The sequence below is a fragment of the Parus major genome, chromosome 13 (genome assembly GCF_001522545.3).
Source record: "Parus major isolate Abel chromosome 13, Parus_major1.1, whole genome shotgun sequence".
Taxonomy (NCBI): domain Eukaryota; kingdom Metazoa; phylum Chordata; class Aves; order Passeriformes; family Paridae; genus Parus; species Parus major.
Genome location: NC_031782.1, coordinates 1892859 through 1919562, shown reverse-complemented (window position 1 = coordinate 1919562; position 26704 = coordinate 1892859). Strand labels below are relative to the sequence as shown.

Genomic DNA, 26704 nt, shown 5'->3' with positions numbered 1-26704 from the left:
GCCCAGCAGCACACACAGGACATGTTCCCCGGCCTGGGAACTTCAGCCCTGGGGAGCAGAGCAGCTGCAGAGCCCTCCCCACCCTGCTGTCCCTCCCAGAGAGCCCCCAGCCCCTCAGGGGGAGCTTGCCAAGCTCCCTGTGCCACCACTGATGCAGGTGAAGGTTTTGGCCTCCAGATCTGGTGTCACCCTTCCTCCTGCTCCTCACACACAGGCAGGACACCTCACACCGTGGCCATGCAGGAGCCCCCCAACCCAAAATATCCCTTGCCTCTGGCGCAGGCACAGCGTTTCCCTTCAGTGCAACGAGCTCAGGACAAGAGCAGGGCTCCTGAGGCTCCTCACCGCCCACAGCAGCACCAGGGGAATGGGGAGCAGCAGGAAATGATCCAGACCTGCCCATGAGCGGCAGAGGAGTCACAGCAAGGCCTGTCCCTGTTTCCAGCACTGGGATCACACCAGGGCCACACAGACTCCAGGGCTTTTGGTCTTGACTCAGAGGAGACTGAGCAAGGCCAGGACAGCACCTTCCTGCAGCTCTCAGGCCTGGCTTTAGCAGAGCAGGAGCTTCCCTGCCCCGTTACCCACAGGGGCTGCTGAATCCCAGCTTTCCCATCCAGCAGCTTCCCCCAGCACTGCCAAGTCCCACAAAACAGCTGCTCTGCAAGGAAAGGGCAGAGGCAGCAGCTGGCTCTGCTCTCAAACTCTGCACATCACCACAGCAGCGAGAGGACTCTGACAAGTCAGGAGCATCTGGAGCAGGGGCCAACATCCACACAAATCCTATGGAGGGGAGGATCCTGGCCCTGCAACGCTGGCTGCAGCCAATGCAGAGCACAGCACAAGGCAGGCATGGCTGTTTGTCCAAAATCCTCCCAGAAAATGATGGACACAGACCTGAGGCCCCATCCTGAGGCCTGGATATGTGAACTGCTCCTGTCCAGCCTCTCTAATCTGGCAGGGATTTCCCCTGCTCCCAACACCTCCAAACCTGAGCCACTTGACTCCATCTGTCCCAAAAGCCCACAACATCCCCTGGGCTGAGCCCAGCAAAGACCTGGGGCACATTTCTGCTTCCCAGGATTGAGAAAGGGGCTGAGTGACATGGACACCAGACACAGAGCCATTCCTCGCTGGTGGGAAGAGTACAGGGATATATTTAGGCACAGGAACCACATTTAGTGAGGGTCAAGAGGCACATCCTTTATCTGTGTGACATCTGAACCCAAGTTCTGGTGGTTACCAGTGAAGCTACGCTGTCCTCGTGGCTGCAAGAGGAGGCAGGATAAGGAATGTGGGATCAGAACTTCCAGGAACAGATCAGAGTGGGATCAGAACCTCCAGGAACAGATCAGAGTGGGATCAGAACCTCCAGGAGCAGATCAGAGTGGGATCAGAACCTCCAGGATTATCTCCCTCCCTGCTCACAGCCCTGGGGAGTGCAGGACCATGGATTTGGGGAGCACCACCTTGGCTTTTGGAGCCCATTTGGTCAGATCTGCTCTCCCTTCACAGTGGGGCTGTGCTGGAGCAGCTTGGTCCGAGCCCCTGCGTTATCTCCCCAGCCTTCCCCTCTCCCAAGGATCCAGTTTGCATTACGGAGCAGGGGGAGGAGGTGGCTCACATTCCTACACCCACTCAACTTGGCACCTTCCCCACCAGCTCCTGCCCTACGTTCCTCACCCCGCACATGCCAGAGGGCCGGGAGGAAACGGGGAGCAGATTCTGCCTGCCTTGCTCATAAACCACCAGATGGGCTCACCCCAGAGCAAAGCTGAGCTGCTCCTGCTCTTTGCTGGGGGCTGAAAATCCTGAAAATCCTTCCCAAGCTCATTCCCAGAGCCCCACGAGGCCACAGCACCACCAAGACAAAAGGGGACAACACCCAAGAGCCACCAAGAGCTGCAGAAGCCACCAGCTCTGGCTGCAGCTGGAGTCCCACAAAACAGACCTTTTGGCCCTCCCAGCAGCCACCAGAGAGGGCACAAAACAACCCAGAAGCCACCAAAAGCCTCTTGGCTGCCCCACAACAGCACAAATGTCAAAAGCTGGCCTGACATGGCAAGTATGCTGTAGGTGGAAGTGAAATAATTCGCTCTCTGTAAGAGAAGGCTCCAAGCTTGCCAATTTTCCCTCATGGACAAGGACACCATTCAGAGACTTTAAATATAATAAACCTTTTCTGCCCCCTTTTCTGGACAAAATAACCTACAGAGAAAAATATTTCAAATCAGAAATGAGAAAAGGCTGTTCCCATAGGGGTGGGGGGAAGAAGATGCAGGGAAGGAAACGAGGAACACAAAGTTTAGGGAGTTTCAGAGCAAGAAACCTTTCTGGAGAACAAAGTCAATACTCCTGGCAAAATGCAGAGCTCCCTGCTGATCTTAAGGAAACTGGGGATAAGTTCTCCACCTTTAAATCACTGCAGGATGACAAAATATTTCCTTGAACTGCCCCCCACGGTTGGCAGAAATATTCCCATCCCTACTGCAATTTTGGCAGAACAAATAAAAACTCCTTTGAGGTCAACTGAACGGTTTTGATGTTGCAAAAAGCAGCTTTTGCTGCTTGGAGGGCTGTGAGTGGGATCCCTTTTCTCACCAAGTTATCAGCTTTTAGAGGCCACCGAGTTCACTTTGTTACAAAACTCCAAGAATAATTTCAAATATAAATAGCAAAAAAGGAAGAAGTTGCTGCTTCAGTGGGAAGATTCCCCAACCTCAAGTACCCCGAGTCTGTGTCAGCATGGAAAAGAGATGATGCATCTCAGAAGGGCAAAGCTCACTGTGAGAGCTGGAGTTTGACCCAGGACAAGTTTGCTGGTGGCTTTTATGAAGTCAGCATTTCCAGCACAGCCCCAAAGCCTCGCCTGGCCACGAGGACAATTCGGTGAAGGCGTGGCAAAGGGCTTGAGAGGTTTTCCACTCCTTTCCCTGGAAACAGCCATCTGTCCTAACCATCCCCAGGTTCCCAGCACAAGGTGCCTGGCTCCATCACACAACCTGAGCGTTGCTGTTTAACAGCTTCAGGGAGAGCTTTGAAGTCAATGGATCACTCCAGGCCACGAGGTCTGCAAAAGGACATCCCTCCCTCCCTCCAAATGACAACTTTCAGGCTATAGCTGAAACAGAAGGAAGTTTAGACCTGCAAGCTATCCCTCATTCAGGGTTTGGGCTGAAGTTGGGTTTCGAGGCGCTGTCTCCTATCCACGGGGAGCTCATAAATATTCCTTTCTATGCAAACACTGCTCCTTAGCATTCCCTTGGAGATCCAGCCAAGTGGGAACGTGGCTTATTGCAATTCAGTCCTAAACAAAGTTTTCAAGTGCTTTGAAAAGTGATTTGCCTATAAGGTTTCTTGTCTGCTTTGCTTTTCTTTTCATGAAACTCCGGCCTCGTGTTACAACCCCGGACTGGGACTCGGCACCCAGGACTTATTCCCAAGTGCCATTTGCCCCCTGGGGAAACTTTAGGCAAATCCCTGTCTGTGCCTTCACTCTCAGAGCCAGGATAATGACACCAGCTCTTTTATAAAGCGTTCCAGGGTGTTCAGATGACAAGGCTGTGCAATCACAAGGAATTATTACGGCTTCAATAACCTCTTCATGCAACGTTATCCTGCGCAAAGGGTGGCAGACAAAGGTTCCTGCTCTCCTGTGGGTTGTCGTGTTGGTACCTGCAGGAGCACTCTTGAACTCTGCTGGGCTGTGGCAATTTGCCTGATACATAAATCATTTTTGGGGGTTGCTAAAAATCATTCGGTTTCCCTCTGTTTTAAGGGAAAACCCCCCAGTTTTACCCAGAACAGGATTTAGAGTGACTTGCCAAGAGGCTGAATGCTAAAGCTCATGTTCACAGCACGGAGGGGGCTCGTGGAACCTGCTGCCCAGATTTCCAGCAGAAGAAGATTTAGACCTGCAGGCCTTTGGGAATGGTTGGGCAGAGAGAAGGGAAGGAGGATGTCAGCCGGCCATCTGATCCACAGCATCCCAGCTGGCAGGGACACGGCCCCCAAGGTGGAGCAGACGTGACCACCCACTTCAATTATTCCACTCTGAACAGCAAACTGCTGACCCTGGAAATGCAGGGAAGTGCAAAAAAAATAATAAATAAATCCACTGGGCTGCATCACTTTTTCCACTTTGCAGCTCTGGCCAAGATGAGGAGCTGCCCCTCAGGACAGGGAGGGGACACTGTGATGTCCCTGCTGCATTCCCAGCTCCCAGGGCCAAGCACTGCCCTGTCCCCATGCCTGCTGATATCTGCCCACACCTGCTCCTCTCCTACCCACCCTGCTGAAGTTCCTGGGGGTGTTTTGCAGTTCTGCCCGAATTCTGGACTGGTAGGAATTTGGAAACCGGTCCAGCAAACCCCACCCCCACACTGGTTTTCCCAGCGGGGCTGATCCTGCAGCAGCTCCCGCGTGTCCCAGGGAACAGCCAGATCTGGGAGCGACTGGGATTTATGTTCCTGCAGCAGGGGAAAGGAGGAAGGAATAGGATTGCTGTTCCTCTAGGACGCTGGTGAGGTGTTTAGCGAAGTTTGGGATCACTTTGTTTTCCTGGGTTTTCCCTTGGCTACGTCCGACTCCCGCGAGCTGCAAACAACAAAGTTCAAGAACTTCTGGGGGAAGTTTGGTACAAAGCTCCAGGAGCAGGAGGCCAAGTAGGAAGGGCTGCAGCTCTGCTGCCAAGTGGAGTTTTTAAGGGACACAAAGAGCCGTGGGATTCCTCAGGGACTGAGCAGCCTGGAGAGCCTGCTCTGGTCCAGCACTCACAAAAACAGCTCCCCACGGGCATCCAGCCAAGCTCGGGCTGCTCACCCTGCGAGACATCCCTGCAAGTTGTGATAACCTCCCTTTGCTAAGGAAAACTGTGGGGAATCTGATCCTGCTACCAGCTCCCTTTTCTGTTTGTTTTAGAGAAAAGGTATTGCCAGCCTTGGAGAACCAAACGCTGCAGATGCTTTACACAGCCCAGCAGTGCATGGGATAATGAGCATTTCTTTATGCTACAGGATTTTCAAGAATGCCCAAATCTCCAGTCAACATCCATATCAAAGAGGGAGCAATCCCAAAAGTCCCTGGCTGAACAGGTCAGGGCCTGCCCACAGAAAATGCAAAGGTTTTTATTTAAGGTGAGTACAAAGAGCAGCACAGAGCTGCAGTCTCTGTGCCAGCTGTAGGAGTTTGTACCCACACGGGAGAAACCCTGAGCCGCTTAAATTCCCCAAAAGGCCCAGCCAGGCAGGGTTACCTGCACGGTACAGCAATCCCTGCTTTGATCTCCAGGAAAAGGCTCTTTATTCAAAATCCCTTTTGCCATGGCAACCGTGGGGCTGGGAAAGGAGGGAGGGGGAGACAATTCCCCAGGGCTTCCCTAGGAAAGTTGTCCCACCAGCAGCACAGTGGTTCAACACCCGGGGCCAAATGATATTTTCATGAATTTCTGGAGATTCCTGCAGACTCAGTGCTGGAGCATCTCGCCAGGCTCCTGGGTTTTCTGCCCTGCTGGGCTGTCTGGGCACAGCCAGCATCCCCAGGAGAAGAGCTTTCCTGCAGGAAAGGTCAGGCTCTTCACAGCAAACAAAACTCTCCTCCCCTCTCATCTTATCACTGCTCCGGCTGGAGACACTCGGAAACAGCAGAGGGATTCAGCAGCAGCACATCAAAAGTTCCTCCCTTCCTCTGAGGTCTCAGTCTGGTTTTTGTTGTTGTTGTTTTGGAAGGGGGAAAAAAAAAACCCTCCCAAACACGCAGCCCTCGAGAGGGACACCAAACACAAGGGCTGTTGGTTTTTTTCCCATGTTGTAATAATTATCAGTGAAAATTCTGTTCAAAGCAAGCAAAGCCCATTTCAGTCCCATTCCTAAGCCACAAATAACTTTAAAAAGTCCATTTTAAAAGCTGTGCTATACTGGGTGAGGGGGATTTGCTTCTGTGTTTTCAAGTCCTGCATCACACTGCAGGAAAAGAGATTTTAAAATGTGTCCCAGCCACGAGGACTCAGAGCAAACTCTTTAAAAAAAAAAAAGAATGAGAATCTCAGCTTTCATTTGGTGCCCCCATTTCCAGCAGCCAGGATTTATGCAAAAGAACATGAAATGCCACGGGGCTTGCAATAAAAATAAAATAAAATCCTGAAAGCTCCCACCAGGGCAGTTTTGCAGCTTCTCTGGGCTGTTTTCAACCAGCACAAGACTTCCTGGCCTCTGCCACGAGCAAAGAAAAGGAGATGGAGGGGGATGGAATGAGATAGGAGCTGCTGGCAGGGCACAGCCTCTCTGCAGAGGGTTTAAATGCCAAGAAAGTTCATTCTGGATGCTGTTATCCCAGCAGTTTTATTCCTGGGAACTCACCAGGATTCTCCAAACCCTTGCTCACAGTGGGCTTTGCTCCATCCCACACAAGAACTGGGGTTTTCCTCCTTTTATACTTGATGCCAATCAGGTATAAAACCCAGGGGAATCCTCTGGTTTGTGCTTTCCTTTCAGTGCTGTGGATTTCCGAGCAGCTGCTGGAGGATGAGCCACTTCCCCTTGCACAGAAAGGTTTTCTGCTCTGTAAATATTTCATGTCCCCTCCCGGCTGCCGGAGCGCGAAGCCAGAGCCTGGCAGAGGAGCCACGGGGAGCTGACACAGCTCAGGGGGACCAGGAGGGCTCCTCACACATTTTCCTTCTTAATTCAAGGAAAGAACAGCCAGACTGATTTAGGAAGAGCCCTGCTTGTGGCACTGAGCTGTGAATTATTCAGGAGCCCAAGAGCTGCTGCCAGCCAGGAGCTTGGGCACATCTGGACCTGCTCACTTGGAATGTTCTCCTTCCATGCTGGGCTGTGAGGAGCAAGGAAACCACAGCAGGTTCTGGCTCCCCCAGAAGTTTTAGCCAGAGCCACTCTGAGAACCCAGGCACCCACCATGCAAATGATGCAGGAAAATGCTGGTTCAAACAACTGCACAGACAGAAATGAGGATGGGATGTGGGCAGAACAATAAAAGCTGGTGTTTATATTTAGATGCATATTTTCCCCAGCAGCACTGGTCACCGAGAAGAGGAAGGTTTTGACTTTAGGGAAAACCTGGTAAGGACTAAAAGCCTTGCAGAAATAAAAGAGCCTGGCTCAGTGACTCCCTCCAAGCCAGGAAAACACTGCAGCATTAATAAAACCAGCCTGAGCAACGAAACACAAATGCTACTCCAATAATTAAATAAAGAGAAGGATCCCAGAACAATGGCTGGGCTGTAGCGTGGATTTGACAGAATCCCAGATCCTGCCCTCGTGGGAGAGCCCCAGACAGGAGGCTCTTGTTGCAGAGTTTCATTTTAGTAGGTCGGCAGCACTTGACATCACAAAGCACTCCCAGGACAAAGGCAGAGCCCAGGAACTCTGCAGTCCAGTTTTCCCTCCAGGAAGGAAGGAAGGAAGGAAGGAAGGAAGGAAGGAAGGCAAAGCTTCCTATGGCAGGGAGGAGGTGGAAAGAGGGAAGGGGAGGGGGCTGATGTCTCAGCAAGGCCCACGTGGAGGATGCAGCAGAGCAGGGAGGTGAAACCAAGAGAACAGGGGGGCAGATAAAGCAGCCTCATCTCTCACCCCGGCTCAGGCTGTGCTTGCCTTTTTACTTTAGCCCAGATTAATCCTGCTGCAGTTGCAATCCATCCAAATCCCAAGTCCTCTCCTAGGAGGGATGTTTGTCCTTCCTCTCCTTAGCACAGTACATATTTACACTGTCCTTTAACATATCCAGGGCTCAGAATCCAAAATACCAAGTGGACAACTCAGCTCCCTTGAGATCAGAAGACAGAGCAGAAACACTCCAGCACTCCAGGCTGGGTGTCCCAGAGAACTCAGGGGCTTTATCCATGGATTTTTAAATAGGCAGCCACGGGTTGACATTGCAAAAGGTGCTTGCTGAATCAGCCCACTAAAACATCCCTCTCCTGCACTGCTCTACCCAGGAATGAACCAGACTGGGATTGTGCTGGCCCTGTCGGCAGCACAGGCAGGGACTGGCAGCTCCAACAGCTCAGCTCACACAAGTGCAAGTCCCCAAAGCTGAGATCTCTTCTTTATCTCTGTTAAATGTACTCAGGGAGACCACAGTGGTATGTGAAACATTAAAAACAGGAAGGAAAAAGCACCAGAGCTGCTGAACGCACCCCTTGCTGCTCTCCTGAGTTCCTGCAGTTAAAGGAGGAGCAGATGAACTGGCTGAGGAGATGGGTTTGGAAATCCTCCTGTTCACCTGATTTCCCTGATTTCCCTGACACAGGCACAGAGTTATCTGAGTACCCAGGGGTTCATTCCCTCAGCCTCTCCATGCCCTGCACGGAGCACAGGAAGGTGCCTTTCACGCTCAGCTTCCTCTGCTGCCGGGCACTCAGAGAGAACAGCAGGCAGGGGAAATAAAAAATAATATATAAACCTGCTGGGCTAGGGGAGGGAGCTGCAGGATCCTGCTGTTCCAGCCCTTGCACCAACCCACTCCATTGCATTTTATGTCCCTGCACTTCCATAGCCACGGGAAATGGAGCTCTCGCTATCAGGTGCCTCTGAATTACAAGTGCTGAGCCACAAATCAGCCCCAAATCCAGAAAATCAGTTGGAAGAGTTACCCTTCCAGCTGGTGTTTTAAAAGAGGGACTTTAAAAGAGAGAGGAACTTGTTGGTGATGCTTTTTCTACCTTTACAAACCCTTAATGGCAGAAAAAACACAACTCCAACTTCCCTGTGACGATGGCTTGGCCTTCCCTTGGGTTTTTACAAGCAGCTTTAGTTAGAAGAGAGTTTGGTGATAAAAAGACAGCAGGGAAAATCCAGGCCCTGAGCACAAAGTGAGCAGGGCACAGCTCATGACTCATTTCTGATGTTCAGGCAGCTCCAGAGGTTTTGCTCCACCACGAGCAGCCCTTTCCTCTGGGCAGAGCGAGAACATCCCAGCCCCAGCCTTACCCAGAGTTTGCCATCCCAGTAGAAGGCTCCCAGCAGTTTGACAATGTGGGGGTGGTCACAGGTGGCCAGGATCTCAATCTCCACCATGTAATCCTCCAGCTCATCCTCGCTCTTGGTCTCGATGACCTTGGCAGCTGCCAAAGCTCCTGTCTCCTTGTTCTTGGCCTGGAAGGGAAGAACAGGGTGAGTCCAGAGAAAGCGAGGAGCACAGAATTCCTGCTGCTCCAATTCCTGCTGGCCCCAGCCATCACACCAGAGGGGAAACTTGCAGAGTTTCTGCTTCCTAAAGCTGCCCACAGCCTCGCAGGGTGGCTGGATCCTCCCTCCAGGCTCCAAAGCCCAAACCACTTCCCACCACAGGCAGATGGAAACTTTTAGGAAAGGAGATGTAGCCTGTTGTTTGTAGCATGGGGGAAACAAAAAAGGAAGCAAGGAAACCTCAAAGTGTAGAAGCTCTCTGATGATATCACAGGTGAATTCCTAGAAATCCTGAGTACGCAGATAATCCAAAGGAGCTATCTGAGAGTGCTGAACAGGAGGGGATGGGGCTCTGCTGCCAGGGAGCAGGGACAGGAGGAGAGGGAACGGCCTCAGGCTGGGCCAGGGGAGGCTCAGGGTGGACAGCAGCAGGAATTTCCCCATGGAAAGGGAGCTCAGGCACTGGAAGTGCCCAGGGAGGGTTGGATCCCCATCCCTGGAGGTGGCACTCGGTGCTCTGGGCTGGGGATGGGGCACAGCTGGGACTGGATGATGTTGAAAGCCTTTTCCAACCTCAGTGATTCCATGACTTTGTAAAACTCAGAGTCCAGCTGCACCAGGAGATGTGTCACACGTGGGAGAGGGCTGAGACAGGAGCTGCTGACTCAGGAGCGTCCCAACATTCCCAGAAGTTCATTGAGTCAGCGGATCACGGCACAGAATTCCCTCCAGCTCACCCACAGCTCCCCACTGACACAATTCCAGCTCCTCCCCCTTTTTCCTTCCATCTCCCCCAGCCCAGGCTGCCTCTCCCCCAGGAAAACAATTCCCACTGTGGATGGAATCCCTGGAGGAGGATTGTGACCTTTCTTCCCACTCTCCAGTTTACATCTCTGTGTTTGGAAAACCTACGGGGGAGCTTGCAGGAGGATTCATTCCTGCTGTAAACACCACAAGCCCCTCTGGACAGCTTCACACAGCTTGGGTGACACTATAACCACGTGCCAAGGGACAGGCTGGGGAGGGGAGGAAGGAATATTGGAAAAATCCTACAGCAGAGGGAGGAAAACGAGGGATCTCTGCTGTGTTTTGAAGTCTTGCTGCATTCCAGGAGCTGGCAGGGACAGCCATGTCCTTACCACAGGGGACAAATCCATTTCCAGCTGGGCTCGCTGCCCAAAGGCAGGACAGCAGCTCCTGCTGGTTTCAGGAGAAATTAGGGGGTTTCTTTAGCTCAGCTTGGTTGGGCTCTCACCAAGTCACCACCAGATGCTCTCACACAGAGAGCAGGGCAGGGGGAGACGTGGAGGGAGCAGGGGGAAGAGCTCAGCTCTTCCAAACGGGAGCAAGAAGTGCCCCACTGTGTTTGCTCTGCACTTAGGGAGCTGGGAGAGCTCCAAGGAGGGGAAGTAAATATTGTGAGAAGAGGTGGGGCTTCCCCTGGAGCTTCGCTTCCCACCGGCAGGGCCCCTGCCAGCTCAGCCCCTGCAGGATGCTGGGGCCCAGCAGGCACCTGGAAGGACCCAGGAGCAGAGCAGGGAGCTGGGCTGGGGGTCAGGGTTTGCAAACCAGGTTGAAAATTGTGCTGGGGGAGTGACCACAGCCCAGCCTGGCCTCGTTCAGTGCGTTCCTACATGCCCTGGGTGACCAGGCCAGTGACCAGAGCCAGCCTGGTGCCAGCTTTGCAGGTGGCCAGAGCAGAGCTACCTCTGCATTTCTCCCCTGCACTGATCTGTCCTGAACAACACCCACCCTTCCCCATTCCCTTGTCCCTGAGCTCCAAAGGGAGCACTTCCCTCCTTCCACGCCCCGCAGATGGCACGGGGAGCTCACAGCTTGGGCACCCTACAGGAAATGAGAGCAGCATCTCCAAGGGAAAATCAGCTCAGGACATCAGCAGCTCCTGATGCAGCAACACTCCAGAGCCAGCAGGGCTGGCCCAGCGACAGTGTGAGCATGACCCTGTGGAAATGTCACTGCTTCCCACAGGGGACCACACTGACCCTTAGGATGGCAGCAGAAGCTGAAGTAGGAAGGAGACCTGAGATCATGGAGTGAGCAGGAGGTTTTGGAAGATTATCTCCTCTGTAGTGCAGAGAAGACACGGGTTACTCCACACAGCAGCTTTGGGACAGCAACACCGGTACAGGCCGGGCAGTCCATCCCTTCCTGAGGTGTCCATGGCCCTCCTGAGCCCAAATTCCAGCTGTCCTGTTCCTACCACACAAGGCAGAAGGAGATGCACCGTGCCTGGTATGGGAAATCCTGAACTGAGCCCGGCAAGTCACCCTGGGCACCATGAAAGCTTCGAAATTCCAAGGATCTTCTGCCCCTTTCTCCACATCTGCTTGTCCCCCAGCCCTGACAGCAGGCTACAGCCACATCCCAGCAGCCTCCCAGACTGTGAGATCCCAAAAAACTGCTGGATGCCACTGCCACTTTTAGCTCCTCCACTCCTGGACATTTCGATCCCATGGATAATTTGTCCTTGGGGATCTAATTAGCACCAAGAAGACCCCTAATTTGAGCAGACAGCTGCCAGCATGGTGCCCAGGAGGTGCTGCTGAACTCCAGGGGGGTTCATTACAGTCATTTAAACCCCCAAAATGCCCTCATGGCCAGCAGCAGCCCCTGAGCGAGTCAGCAGTGACAGGTCGGTGCAGGATCAGGGCTGGAATGTGCATTCCACAAGTGTCACATAAAAGTTACTCAGTAAACCACTTCCAGAGGGCCGTGCCAGGAGCCAAGGAGGAAACAGTGCAAAGGATCTTCCTGGAGAACTCTGGAGCAAAGTGGGTGCTGGCCCTGCAATCACCACACACCCAGGAATCCCAGGAAACAGGGGATGAGCGGGATTGCTCCTAGAAGGCAGGGAGGGAAAGCTCAGCTGGTGGATTTGAGGGGTGAGAGGTTCCTGCTCAGGTGACAGGAGCGGCTGTTTGGCCTTTGCCTGTGAGTCACCCCGCAGCTATTGTGAAATCCCCAGTGTGACAAACACAGGAACTATTTTGAGCCCTGAAAGAACACACTGCCGGAAGGTTGGATGGTTCAGGGCGGCCAGTTTCTAGGTGAGGCAGAGGAAAGCCCTGCCTGACCTCTCGGTGCCACAGAAAGGAGAACCGAGAGCTCCCCGGTTGCTCCATCTCACCCCGTATCTTCCCGAGCCACGGGATCATCCTTCCCAGGCTATCGTGCCACCGTATTTTTGGGGTGAGCTCTCTGTCCCCTCCTTGCCAGCCTTGTCCCCGTGCCAGGAGAGTTTCAGATATCACCAAGTGAGAGCCTCAGAACGAGCCTGGAGGTCGCAGGGATGCTGCATTTGGGGGGTGATAGCTGGGCCTGCCCTGCTCCTGCTCCCTCACACGTTTCCCAGGGATTACAGAATGATTAATTGCCTCCTGATGAACCTGGCCTGAGCTCTCTGCACCAATAAACAAACACAGAATGGCCAGGCTCCAGTCAGTGCTCGTGGTGGTGTCAAATAATCCATGGGAGCTGGAATGGAGACGCCTCCCCTGCAGGGACAGGCTGAGAAAGTTGGGGCTCTTTCCAACCTGGAGAAGCCAAACTTTGGGGTGACCTCATTGTGGCCTTCCAGTGCCTGAGGGGCTACCAAAAACTGGAGAGGGGCTGTTCCTCAGGAATGGGAGTGACAGGACAAGGGGGAATGGCTTCACTCTGCCAGAGCAGGGTTAGATGGGATTTTGGGAAGGAATTGTTCCCTGGGAGGGTGGGCAGGCCCTGGCACAGGTGCCCAGAGAAGCTCCTGGATCCCTGGAAGTGCCCAAGGCCAGGTTGGACAGGGCTTGGAGCAGCCTGGGACAGTGGAAGGTGTCCCTGCCATGGCAGGGGTGGGATGAGGTGACCTTCAAGGTCCCTTCCACCCCAAACCACCCCATGACTTCCAAGCCTAACAGACCCCCTAGAACCACTTCAGTTTGTCACCATAAATTAATCCCATTTGGGGCTTCAAACAAAGAGGATTAATTGATGAAATCCACATAGGAAATCCATTTGTTTGAAACGCTGGATTGGGGCCCTGGTGCCACCAGGCAGAGCAGTTGGTGACACGTGGGGAGGGGACAGCAGCACAGCCCTGGTCCCACAGCCCCCCACCACCCACAGCTCTGCTGCTCTGGCAGCTGGGGCAGCATTTCAGCAAGAGGAAAGGGGAAGTGGCTTGTGAAACACCCCAAAAACCGTTAAAAAAAAACAAAAAACAAACTTAAAAAAAGCAGAAATGCCTTCCTTTGGTTTTATGAGCAAAGGGCAGAGAGAGCAGCCACATCAGAGAGCACAGCTACAGCTTCGTTCTCTGGGTGTAAGAGGAAAACAAAAACCAATAAATTAAATTGATAAAATAATAAATAATATATTAATATATATATAAAGTATATATTAAAATAAAATAAAATAAAAAATAATAATAAAAAAATTAAAAATGTAAAAAGCAAAAGTGGCCAAAGCATAGCACAAACACCTCTCCTGGCCTTAAAAGCAGTGGCCCAGCAAAGGGAGGCAGAGATGAGAAGCCCACAGAGCAGCCACAGCTCCACGTGATGTTCCAGACCTTGCACCCAAGGAGCTGCAGAGGCACAGAGAGAGGGTTTGGGGCTGCTGTGCCGTGTTACAGCCACCCACAGAAACCAGCAGAGCTCCTGGGCCTGCCCTGAGCAACGTGCAAATGAGCAGGCAGGGTTTGAGGAGAGGGAAGTTCCACATTCACCCAGCATCTCCAGAATTGAAAGCACCAAACCTCAAATCACGGGTCCCTGGAGGATCACGGAGCTCCAAGTGAGCATTCCTGAGCTCTTCCTTCAGACAATGCCACAACATTGGAAAAATTAAATAAAAAAGAGGGGGGAAAAAGCCAGCCAGCCAGTTCTGAGTTTCCTAGCAACTTCCTGCAACAAATCTGGTGCTCAGAGGGCTGTGGGAGCAGGGGCAGGATGGCTGTGACACCCAAGAGCCAAGGAATGGGTTTAGGCTGGCAGTGGCAGGGCTGGCTGGCTGGCAGCCCTCTCTCACTGGGCTGAAAAGCATCGGCTCAGCAAGGCCCTGGCAGGGGAATAAAACACTCAGCTCTGGCCCATCTCCAGAGCCCAGGGCTGCCAGGGTGGCCCAGCACTGCTGGCACTTCCCGTGGCAGAAGGAATAAGGGGCAGGAGCAGCAGATCCAGGTGCTGAGGAGAGCCAAGAGCAGCTGGGCACAGCCTCCTGCTCTGCCTCCCCAAACACCACACCGATTCTGGCTGAGCAAATCAAGACAGCAGCCCTCGGGACAGGGGCACAGGGAGGTGAGGAGTGTCAGGAAGGGTTCTGCTGCCTGCAGGAGCAGCCTGGGAGGTGGCACAGGTGCTTTACCCCAGCCAGGGGACAGAAGTCAGAGAACGCAGCCCCAGCAGGAGCAGAGGCACGGCTCTGCTCTGTGCCAGGGACACGCTGCCCCTTCCAGCCCATCCTGGGGGTGCCACATCCACACTCTGCTCTGGGAGGGAGCTGCCCCCTCCCTTTCCCGTGGGAGCAGAGCGTGCCTTTGCTCCTCTGGCTGAATCTCTTTTCTCTCTGGGTTGGGGCCGAGGCAGGCTGGCAGTGCCAGGGATGGGGACACAGCACAGCCCTGGGGACACCCAGCCACAGGGGCTTGGCCTGAGACTCCCGAGGAGAACCCCACACTTACAGGCAGCAGCACCCCACAGACAAGGAAAAAAGAACCTTTTCTCCAAGGAAACTGGATTCTCAGGAGAAAAAAACATTTAAAAAACCATGAGATGTGGAGGGAGGAGTTTCTCTGAGCAGCAAGAATTGCCACGTGCTGCAGGGTGAAAGGCTGATCTGAGCTCCCACTGCCAGCAGCACTGCCACGATCTGGGCTGTGCCACTGAAGTCATTGTCAAAATATTTAGGCCATGGAGAGCTGTCCCTGTCCCCTGTCACACCGAGACAGCCACAGAGCACAGGACTGCGGCAGGGATGGAGCATCCCACGTTTCCATCTGTTGAAAGTGAGAATCAAGTTTAAAGTTCAGCCAGGTTGAATGTTGTTAAACATTCCCATTCCTCTTTCCCAAGAGAAAAGATTTTATCAAAACCCTTCAGCTGTTCTAAAGGGCAAGACCATGATTTGATCCTACTTTTTTTTTTGTGGCAAATCAGCTCCAACTTCTCCTGCTTTTGTTTCCTTTCCCTTTTCTTTTTCGAAGTTAACTTGGCAGATTAACATCTCTCCGTGACACCCTTTCCAGGAATTACAGGTTAAATTGTAGAATCACAGAAGGATTTGGGCTGTGAGAGACCTTCAGGCTCATTTTTGAGCCTTGGGCAGGGACACCTCCCACTGTCCCAGGCTGCTCCAAGCCCCATCCAAGCTGGATTTGGGCACTTCCAGGGATCCAGGAACAGCCACAGCTGCTCTGGGCATTGCCCACCCTCCCAGGGAACAATTCCTTCCCCAAAATCCCATTCTAGCCCGCAGCATGCACAGCACCGATAGCAGCACAACACATCAGAGAACCCAAATTCGCCTTTTTTAAGCGCATCTTGGAGAAGAAAGGAGAGCAAGGGCACAAAGACAGCGCTGGTGACTCGCTGTGGCCCCGGGGCTCGGCGGGATGGAGCTGTCGGGAGGCGATTTGAAGTGAATAAAGCGAATAAAGCCCCTTTGGCAGCCTGTCCCCACCCTGCCGGGGGAGCCTTATCGGGGAGCGGTGTCCCCATCAGCCGGCGCTGGGCAGGGCAGATAGCGCCGCACAAGAGCAGCAAAACAATTCCCCCAGGAGAAAGGCAGCGAGGTCCCGGCCAGAGGAGCCCCTGCCAGCCCAGGAGCTCTCCATGGCCACAGGAGTGCTCAGACATCCCTTCCCGAGGGCTCAATGTGGGGTTTTGTGGGGCTCAGAGGCTCCAGCACTGCTGGTTTCACCCTGAGCATCCTCCCTGAGAGCTCAGGGGTTGATTGTCCCTCCAGCTCTGAAGTGACAGCACAGCTCTGCTGGGTTTCTGAGCAGTATCTTAGGTGGGTTTTCAGACAAAAATCACTCTGCTTTTCTCCTGAGGCAGCTCAGGAATGCTCTGAGTGAGGAACTTTTCCAGACCCCCAACCCTGGGTGGGCACCCACTGGATTAGAGATCGTCATTTAACGAGCTTGGGACGAGGTGGTGACAAAGTTTGGTCACCCAGGGGCTCCCACCACGTCCTCACTGGACCTCTGGCCTTGCCAAAACCACGGCATTCACAGAGTAAGAACTAGAAAGAAATTATTCCTCCCCACCCCCTCCTCCTTTTCAGCTTCACTGCCCTCTGTTCAACTGGTTCCTCATCCAGATCCTCTTTTGCTGCAAAAAGACTTTCTGTAGAACCAGGGGAATCCCAGGAGTTTCTGCTGGCCCCAGGATTTTTAGGTCTGCTGCGTACAATCCACACTCCACAATAAATTTCATTCTTTTTAATTAATAAGTATTTAAATGAAGCCTGTCCTACTTTTGGAAACGCTGTGTGAAGCCAGTTCAGCTTTGCTCAGCCCAGGACACAGCTCCAGATGGGATTCCACAGGGCAGGAATATCCCAAAATACCCGAGCCCTCCTTCCTTGTGCTCACAGCCAGCCTCACCAAACCAAACCCTACTGAACCCAGCCCATTTTCCCATCTTTCCACACCTCGGTTTCTCCCAAGTGTGGCCAGGGTCCAAAGCCTGCAGCCAGAGGGGACACAGCACATGGCACACGGGGCAGGATGCAGGCACAGGATTCCGTCACCTCCCCGCGCTTCCGCCTGTGGAACAGGGACGGAAAACGGGCAGGAACTTCCCTCAAACATCCTGAAAACCTCAGGGCCGTGCAAACACCCAGCCTCGCTCCAAGCAATGCCTTTAGTGAGGAGATCAAATGGATTTGGGGGCGAGAGAGTGATTCAAACTGTTCACTGGATTTTGGGAGCACAGGTCTGTTATTCAGCTGCTTTCTTGGTGGTTTATTCTGAATTTTTTGGTGGCTTATTCTGAAATTTTTGGTGGCTTATTCTGAAATTCTCTGGCAGCTGAGCAGCACAAGAGGGCAAACCCCTTCTTTCACTTCTTTCACATCCCACCTTATGCTTATCCCCACCACAGATATAAAAATAAATAAACAAAGGAAGACAATAAAGCAACCTTAGTTGATGAGAAGATGTGTCTCTGGTTGTTAACCTAAAATAAGGATTTATACCACAGGACCCCCAAATAATTTGGGATTCTTAAATGAACCAACAAACCCTTGGATGAGAATTCAAAATCCAAGCGTGACCCTTTGCCAGATGGAATGGAGAACAGGTGGAGAAGAGATCAAAGCAATGGAGAAGTGAAATGTTGTTAAATACAATAAAATTTGATTTCTGGCACGATGTTAAACCTCACCCTGCCTAACAGGGTTAAAACTCCACAAAAGCAAAAATTTGCCTGAATATTCAATTTCCAGAAGGAGTGAACTTCTGGTTGTAAATTCATGGTGTCCACTGGGACATTTTTATTCTCATTTGGGTCAAAATGAGGATGAGAGGAGCTGAAGATGAGATTTTATTGCCTGACATCCTTTACCTACAGTAATAAACTTACTCTGACAATGGTTTTCCTGGTGTGAGGCTGGGGTTAATAACTGAGGCATTCAGATATGACAACAGATTAAAAACCAAACCAGCCACCTCCAAAGCAGCTTTATTATCCAAGTCACCTAATTTGGGTACATTATACATGTTTAAAATAAGAAAGCATTTTGATAATTAAGTTTTCCTTTATCTCAGAGGCCAATGAAGTTGTTTTCCAGTGTTTACCTGGTTCCTGGCACTGCCTGAGAAACTTGAGCAAATAAAGGCAAGGAATCATCCAGGAGTGAGTGTTGCCACCACAAATGTGTTTCCAATGCATTTGGAGACAGGAGCAGAACGGCAACAGAATTTCTACTGATGCTGCTCTCAGAGGGATAAATGGAGAAGCGATTTAAATATGATGTTTAGGAATTGTGGTTTATTAGAGGATAGGATCCTTCACTAAAAAGTTTCTCTCGATGGGTATTTAGCACTGAGTCTTTTAGAGTTTCTATCAAATGACGTGACAGAGATGAGAAATAAAGCCCAAATCCCTCCGTCCTGACCTGCAGCCACCTGCCTCCCTTCCTGGCCTGTTTATTTCTCATTTTTTTCCAAAGGCAGTGCTTTGGAATTCCAAAAGATTCCAAACGATCCAACGATGCCATCAAACCCCAGCTGCCCCTGGCATTCCCAGCCCTATTCCAAACCCTGCAGGTGTGCCCAGGACCCCCAGCCTGCACCCCGAGCCCCCTGCTCGGGACATTTCAGAGCGGGGACAGCAGGGAGAGCAAAGTCCAGGCAACCTTTGACCCTTGAAACCCCCGTCCCTAAACCCCGAGGTTAAACATTCACAGCACTGGACACGGCTCCTCTTGGCCCTCCGAGTTTCCTGCCGGCAACAACCGCGGGGACACAAATCCCATGTCACCCCCGGAGACTCCGAAAATTTGGAGACAGCCCTGGAAGTGCCGACTTCCAAGAAACCTCCTTCCATTCATTGCACCGGCGGGCTTGGCAGGGAGCGCTCGGGTGTCCTCACAAAAACCATCGCTCTGAAAACGGGCGATTCAGGGCGACGAAAAAAACCCAAAAAATAAAAGAAAGAAAAGTAAAAAACCAGGCAAGAAAGAAAAAAAAAAAAAAAAAGAAAAAGAAGGAAGCTTTTCTCCCTCCTTTCCCCTTCGCGTTCCCGAGCCCAGCTCAGCCGCCGTGCCCGTCCCGGCTCCTCCCGGCTAACGGGATGCGGGGCCGGTCCCGGGGGTCCCGGGGGGTCCCGGGGGTCGGAGCGAGCGCCCACCTTGTAGACTTTGCCGAAGGCTCCGTCTCCCAGCTCGCCCACCACCTCCCACACCTCGCCGGGGTCCAGGTCGCGGCGGACGTGCTCGTATTCCTTGGAGCGGCGCTTCTCGAAGGCGGAGAGGCGCAGGATGCGGCGGAAATTGGCGAAAGCCATCGCGGAGAGCGGCCCCGGGAGCTGCGGAGCCGCCGCCCGCTCCGGCCCCGGGAGGACGGAGCCGCTGCGCGCCCGGGGAGCGGCGAGGCGGGACCGGCCCCGGGGCCGCCTCCAGCCGAGCACATGGAGCCGGAACCGCTCCACCTGCTGGGCTGGGCTGGGCTGGGCTGGGCGGACCGGGACCGGGCCATTGGCCGCCCGCATCCTCCGCCCGCACGGCCGGCACCGCCCCGCACGGCTCGGTTCGGTCCGGGTGCGGCTCAGACAGGGCACGGTCCGGGCACGGCACGGCTCAGACAGGGCACGGCTCGCCCAGACTGTCACGGCTCACCCCGGGCACGGCTCACCCCGGGCACGGCTCACCCCGAGCACGGCACGGTTCATGTTCTGGGTACGGCCCGGAGCTGCCCAGCCGGGTCAAGGTCCGCCCTGACCGGCCCGGCTCAGCCCGGTACGGTGTGTCCCGGTTCGGCCCGGTTCAGCCCGGTACGGTGTGTCCCGGTTCGGCCCGGTTCAGCCCGGTGCGCATCCCCAGTCCCCAGGCAAACAGAGCGAATCCCGGGGCAGGGATGGAGCGGTGCCGCATCCCCGGGGCCGTGCCCGGTCCCCGCATGGAAAAGCCGAACCCGCCCGGGCCGGGCAGCAGAGCCGCGTTCCCCGCCGCCTCTCCCGGGAAAACGGGCGGGGAACGCGGGTTTCACACTCCCAGCAGCGGCGATCCCGGGAAATCCGCGTTTGTTTTGGAGAAGAAGCCAGCCGGGAGCCGGTGGGAAATCCTCATCCTCCCCGTGGTGGCAGCTCCATCCCCTGGAGAGCGGAGCCGCGATCCCGTGTGGAATGGGGACATCTAGGGGACACCCCGGGCTGGCCCTGCGCACCCCGGGGATCCCCAAAGCCCAAAAATTTGATTATGGATACTTTATTTTTATATGCTATTGGAAGGAATTGTGTTTGAATTTAATTGATTAGCAATTTACTGAAAATAATTGTTAAAAGTGACACCTTCAACAGAAAAATGCGGGGGTTTTCTAGTGTTTCTGGTTTGTTGGGAAAGTAATTTTTTTTCCTCAGTGGTGGGGTGGGAAGGAAGTTGGGAGAAGAAGACGGGAAGAGAAGACAGGAGCACAGCAATGAGCACCTTCCCATTTTCTCTGGGCAGAAATCACACGTGGCTCTCTCATAAATCATCTTATTAATACTGTCCGTGAATTCTGAGCAGCATCTCGTGTCTGTTCCGGGCTGTTAATTGCCTGTGCAGCCTGACTGGGAGCACTGGGCATTTCAAATGAAATAAATCCTGCTAATTATTGCTCCCAGCTTCGTGCAGGCAATGCCTGAGAGCTCCCTGCTCTCCTCAGGGGAACTTTTATTGCTTTCTCCAGGATGGGAGCAACCTGAATAAGGATCAGGTTCTGCTCTTCCACCCACTGGGCTGGGATGCTGTGGGGAGGGAGAGGGGTGGTAAAGCCAGGGTTACCCCTAAAGCTCAGCTTTGATGTTGGGCATGACCTGCAGCTCTAATCTGGAGCAGGAGCCTGGCCCAGGATCAGCATTGGGGTGTCCCCCATGGGATTTGGGGAGGAAGGGGAGAAGCCAAGCATGGACATGGGAGGGATGGGAAAGGAACTCTCAGAGGAGAAGCTGGAGCTGCTGGAGAGAGCCCAGAGGATGCTCAGAGGGATGGAGGAGCTCTGCTGGGAGGAAAGGCTGGCAGAGCTGGGATTGGAGAGGAGAAGCTTTGGGGTGACACAATTGTGGCCTCACAGGGCCTGGAGGAGCTGCAGGAAAGATGGAGAGAGAATTTTACAAGGGAGGGAGTGACAGGACAGGAATGGCTTCCCACTGCCAGAAGGTAGATTTAGGTTGGATATTGGGAAGGAATTATTCCCTGGGAGGGTGGGCAGGCCCTGGCACAGAGCAGCTGTGGCTGTCCCTGGTTCCCTGAAGTGTCCAAGGCCAGGCTGGAGCAGCCTGGGACAGTGGGAGGTGTCCCTGCCATGGCAGGACATGGAGAGAGGTGAACTTTAAGGTCCTTCCACCCCAAACATCCCATGGCTCTCTGGCAGCAGCTTTGGAGCCTGGCTGGTGTCAGTCGCTCCCCCAGCACATCCCAAAGCCAGCAGCAGCAGCAGCAGCAGCAGCTGAGGCTCCATGGCAGGAAGCAGCAGGATTCTGGCATTTCCTGTGCCTGGGAGAGGCGGGAGGTCCCCTCTGTTGTGGGGATGTGAGCGCTGCTCCGTGCTCCACGTGCTCCTTCCAGGCAGGAAATCAGTGCTGAGGTTTGTTCCTGAACCTTTCCGCTCTGAACAGAGCATCTCCACCTGCTCCAGGGGCACGAGGAGCTGAGGGACATCACCTCACCCGCTCCTCCTTTCTGCTGAGAGGGATGAGGGATTTATCTCCACAAACGAGCTGCTGGTAAATCAAACTAGCACTGAGAGATAAAAGAAATAATGGGAAGGATTCCACTGACTGATGAATGGGAAAAAATATATTTGCCTTTCCAAACAAACTGGAGGTTTGCTGGTAAATGAAATTGGATATTGGAAGATGAAAGAGACAATGGGGAAACACCATAAATTCCATAAGAATTAAAAATTAAGAGGGAGGGTTCTACATTAGAGGGGAATCTCAGGTGTCAGGCATTCTGGGGAGTCTGTGCCTCTCAAGTACCTCAGGCAGTGGGGAAAGAGAGAGGGACATGGCCGGGAAATTGGGATAAAAAGGAGATAAAAATCTGAGAGACCCCAGGGGAATGGCCCATGGCCTCTCCCTTATTGGAATAAAGTTACAGGACTCCTCTGTCTCCTTTTTGGACATAAACCCCTGGTGTTTGTGGATTCATTTCCCTGACTCTGGGTTACTCTTTTTATGGATAATTCTCCTCTTTGAGCCACCAGAGTCTCCCCTTCTGTTATTTGTTGTGGCTGCACCTCAGCCCTGCAGATGTGCAGCCCCTGGGTGGTTCAGCAGCGCAGGGAGCTCAGGAATCCCTCACAGGATTCCCTGAAATGAGGTTTTCAGCCCCAAGTCGTGTTGGTGCTGCCCTTCCAGGGCTGCCTGGTTAAAAGGCCACTTCCAGCAGCTGGGAATGCTGTGCACTGCTCGGTCCAGATGTTGTCAATCACTGCAACATCTGCACCTCGTCTGGGAGGGCAGAGCAGCAGCCAGAGAGGGGCTCTGGGAGCCGGGATCGTGCTCGGGATGAGCCCGAGGCAATCAGCTGGAATTGATTTCTCCTCCGTCAGGAAACTCTTCTGGAGAAAGGGATGAGAGCCTGGATTTGGGGCGTTTTTCTGGAATAACTCCTGCTGGGCAGGGCTACCCTGAACGGTGGGGTCTGCCTCCAATCCAAAATTAATCACTGAGCTGCAGGGAATCCGAAATGTTTGCAGCCTCCTGCTTGGACAATAAGCAACAAAATAGAAAAAAGAGGAAGGGAGGGATCCTGGAGAGCTCCCAGCAGGAGAACTCCGGGAATCCTGTACCCAGGAGCAGCCTCACACCCCTGACCCCTCTCAGCCCCCAGCCAGCACCAGTTTACAAAGTGAATAAATCCCAGAGGTGCTGCCCAGCCATTCCCTGGAGGAGCAGGAATCGCTGCTCTTCGGCCTCGCAGCATCCCCAGGACTGATGGTGGTGTCACCTCCTCCAGACTGGGGCAAACTGGGGCAAATGGGGCAAACTGGGCTGTCCCAAGGCTGGGTCAGCTGCTGCTCCACATCCCCCTGAAATCCCTGCTGGAATGCTGAGGGACAGCCCCAGGAACCGCCCTGAGCTTCATTAACGAGCCCAGCTAATTAAGGCCACGTGGAGAGAAGGCAAGAGAAGAGGTTTAGTCTCTTCTGCTGGATTTTGGCTGCTCAGCCGTGGATTTATTCCCCCTCTCACACAGCCCAGGACACCAGGAGCCTCCTCCAAGCGCTGCCCCTGGAGTTATCCCCGAGGAAGGAAGGAAGGAAGGAATAATTCAGCTGGAAAATTCCAGGCCTTCCACAGAGCCTGGCCTTGGAGAAACCTGGGATAGTGGAAAATATCCCTGGAAAAAAGTTTGGAGCAAGATGCTCCTTAAGGTCCCCTCCAAGCCAAAGCATCCTGTGGTTTTGTGGAACGGCTGCACACAGGGCTTTGCACCTTGTATTTTATGGGTATCTGTTAAAAAGGGGAATATGGATAAATTAAAGACACTGTATGTACACACTCCCATAGAAAAGGAATAAAAATTAGGTATTTTTACATCTGTAAAGGGAAAATTTCCAGGAAAATCACACCCTTGTTTGTTTGTAACTCACATCCCAAATTCTGCAGTGAAATGACGCCGGTTTCTTATTTAAAAAATGGAAATATTTAGCTGCAGCCGACAAAGAATTATTCCTACTCCTCTGATACCTCTGGTAGTTAATCAAGACTATAAAAGTGCTGACCTGAATTAAGACAAAGTGTCAGGGAATGTAATTACAGGCCAATTACCCAGATCCATTATTTTTGTTCAGCGAGGAGCTGATCCCCAGAGCCAGGCACATCTCCAGGCCCTGCATTCTCCGTGGATTTCACACCTTGTCCACAAGATAAAACATTGTCACACACCCAAATCCACATTAAAATGTGTCCCTGAGGGGTATCAGAGGTAAAGGAGAAATTGGAGAATTCCAGCTCCCAGCCAAAAGCCCCACTGAAGAAATTTAAAGAGGAAAAAGAACACTGAGTGTATTTCTTAATGTGTAGCATCTCCAAGATTAATTTAATTTTTTAAATGAAAGGGGGGAAAAAGTTTAATTTTTTTTTTAGTTGTTTTAAATACAGGGAATTTGCACAGCGTTCCCACTGGAAATTCAGGGTGGTTTGCTCTCAGCAGTAAAAGATCTTCCCTATGATAATAAATAATTTATCAGTCTAGAGACAACCTGTGAGGCATTAAAAAAGTACCAGATAAAAACCCATAAAGCAGTTTGGAATTTACCTGGTGTTCACAACAGGATAAAAATTGGAATTCTGGAATTTTTCCCTCACCAGGGAGGGGGAAAAAATATTAAAAACCCTGTTTGACACAAATATTTGATGTTAAATGTGTTCCTAAGAGGGGAAAGAAGCAGCCCCATCCTGGGGGACAACCCCAAACCCAGCAGCAGATCCCAAGGAACAGGAAATCCAATCCCACAGCACAAACACACAGCCAGAGTTTTACCATAAAAATGAAGGTATTTATTCAAGAAGTACAAATTTGATGGTACCAGCCATCTTTGAAAGCCATTCCCATGAGGCAGAGAGGACACAGAGCCGAGTCCTGTGCTCAGAGCACACGGAAGCCAAAGTGTCACCGAGTGTCACCGAGTGTCACCGAGTGCCACCGAGTGCCACCACCACAGTCCTGGCCAGCATTGCTCAAAATCCACCTCTTTTGAAACATTCCCTGGACTTGAGAGGCACAAATAAGGGTTTTAAGCCAAGACCAGTTTGTTGTTTTAATAAAGCCACCAGCTCCAATTTCTTTTGTTTTCCATTGCCTTAAATTGTCTCCAGCCTTTGGAGCGGATTCCGATTTCCTAACGGAAACAAACAAAAAAACAAAATAAAAGGGGGGTCTGGGAATGAACAGGATTTTTCTGGAGCTCAAGATGAACGGAAGGTTTTAAGGCAGGAGTCAGGATTTGAAGTTGTCTCTTTGCCTCGTGGCTCTGAGTGGGCTTCACGTGGGGAACGCACAAATCCCGAGCTCGCAGGGTCGGGACAAATTCTCCACGGAAAATCCAGCAGACAACGTTGGTTAAAAGTCTCAAAGTCCACTTGAAGAAGCCTTTTGGTTAAAATATCTCATTTTCCAGCTGCCTGCCTGCTGGAGGCTCAGTGAAGTGTCTCCCTTGGGAAGGAGAGCTCCAGCTCCATCCCTACGGATGGATGATGGAATTCGGGAGAGGAGAGGAGGCACCTGCAGGACACAGCAATCCCAAACAATTCCTGGGAAGGGAAATCTTGGAGCAGATTTGTGTATCCAAACCACCACAAAGTGTTTGTGGCTGCAGAGGGAACAGCAGGACATTCAGCATTTGGGGAGGAAACACAACCGCGGATGCCGGGAATTCCAACTCCGAGGCTTCCCAGGGAACCTGCGAGGCAGCCACGACTTCCAGGGGGTTTGGAGCAGGATCTGCTGCTTTCCAAGGAAGCTGCAGCATGGACAAAGCTCATCCCCACAGCCAAGGCAGGGGTTTTTTAAAGACTTTTATCAAACACCTCTAATCCCACTCCAGAAGAGTCCAAACTGTCCCAGAGCTTCCAGCCACAATCCAGGAGGGATCTGATTACAGGGAAGGGCAAAGGCAAAAAACAAACAAACAAACAAAAAAAGCCCCTTTTTCTAACAGAGACTACTTTCATTTCAAAGTAACAGGATCTGAGCAGCACAGGGGAAAAAGCCAAAAAAAATTCTTTTTTTTTTTTTTGTGTTTTTTTTTATATAATGTAAACATTCTCTGCATAAGGTGCAGGGTCTCGGGTGTCTGTACAGGAACACGGAAAAGTTTGGAAAAGAGAGCTCCAGAACCAGAAATGCAGCTGCCCCTTCCATTTCTGAAGCATCACAGACGTGGAGAAACATTCAGCATTCACTTTGTCAACACCTACACAGCAAAAATGCTTCCAGAACCCCAAGGCTAAAAGCGTCCCACCATTGTAACAAAGAGTATTCTTGTATTTTTAATACTTCCAACAAAAAGATTTTACATTATTTACTAGCAATGGATATATATGCAGAAGCACATCACACTACAGCAATATTTTATCAAGTTATCATTGACCTTCACCAAACATTATGCACAGATGCTCCAAAGATTCCCTCTTTCCTCTCCTCCCCAAACTTTCTGTGGAAGGCAAAGAAAAGCTGGGCTTGGTTTGGTTGCTCCTGGGCTGAGGATTTTTTGGTGTTGTTACACCCCATATTTAAGGTGTCTATGAAAAACCCAACTTAGCACACCACCAATTCATTTTCCAAAACATTCCCCAGCTCCAGAGGAGCAGAGGCTTCCAGAAAACAGATCCCAAGCTGTGTTTTGTGCAGAGGACCCCAAAAACTGCCAGGCACCAAGGCAGGCAGGGACATCTGGGGGGCTCTGAGGGAGCAGCTGGCACTGGGGTGGGGAAGAAGACCCTGAGCATCACTCTGCAGTGCCCCAAATGGACCTGCAGCACACCTGGGGCTTTTTTGGGCACCTGGCTCAGGTGTTTGTGCCTCTCTGCCCTTCAAGCTGTTCAGGAGTGTGACTTTCATCAGGTCGGGCAGGAGTGACAAGAAAGAGTAGAAAAATCTGAGCTGTGTCAGAGCTGTCACTGACAGGGTTAAAAAAGGTTCTCCTGGCATCAGCTCCCAGCCAGAGCTGAGCAGGAATGGCACAGAGGGCTGAGGTGGGGGAATTTAAAAATCCCAAATTGATTTCTCCTCACTTGAGTCGTGTGCGTTAAAATTCTGTTCCCATCGTTTATACCCCAGGTATAAACCTATAAACCCCCCTGATGGTGGGGACAGCACCCCAAGGGCCAAAACCCAGCCAGGAC

General features: G+C 52.3%; 1 protein-coding gene across 2 annotated transcripts in view; it reads right to left on the bottom strand.

Moving 5' to 3' along the window:
- Positions 1–19269, bottom strand: part of STK10 (serine/threonine kinase 10) — a 39710-nt gene extending 20441 nt beyond the window's left edge. Inside the window, exons 1-2 of one of the 2 annotated variants that reach the window (XM_015641988.3) lie at positions 19001–19269; positions 8949–9113 (exon numbers count right to left, since the gene is read on the bottom strand). In XM_015641988.3, coding sequence (XP_015497474.1) covers positions 8949–9113; positions 19001–19156 — 321 coding nt within the window. In that variant the 5' untranslated portion in view covers positions 19157–19269. Of the gene's footprint in view, positions 1–8948; positions 9114–19000 lie in introns of those variants that run through there. The other variant, XM_033517640.1, reaches the window with a different exon arrangement.
- Positions 19270–26704: the final 7435 nt, after the last annotated feature.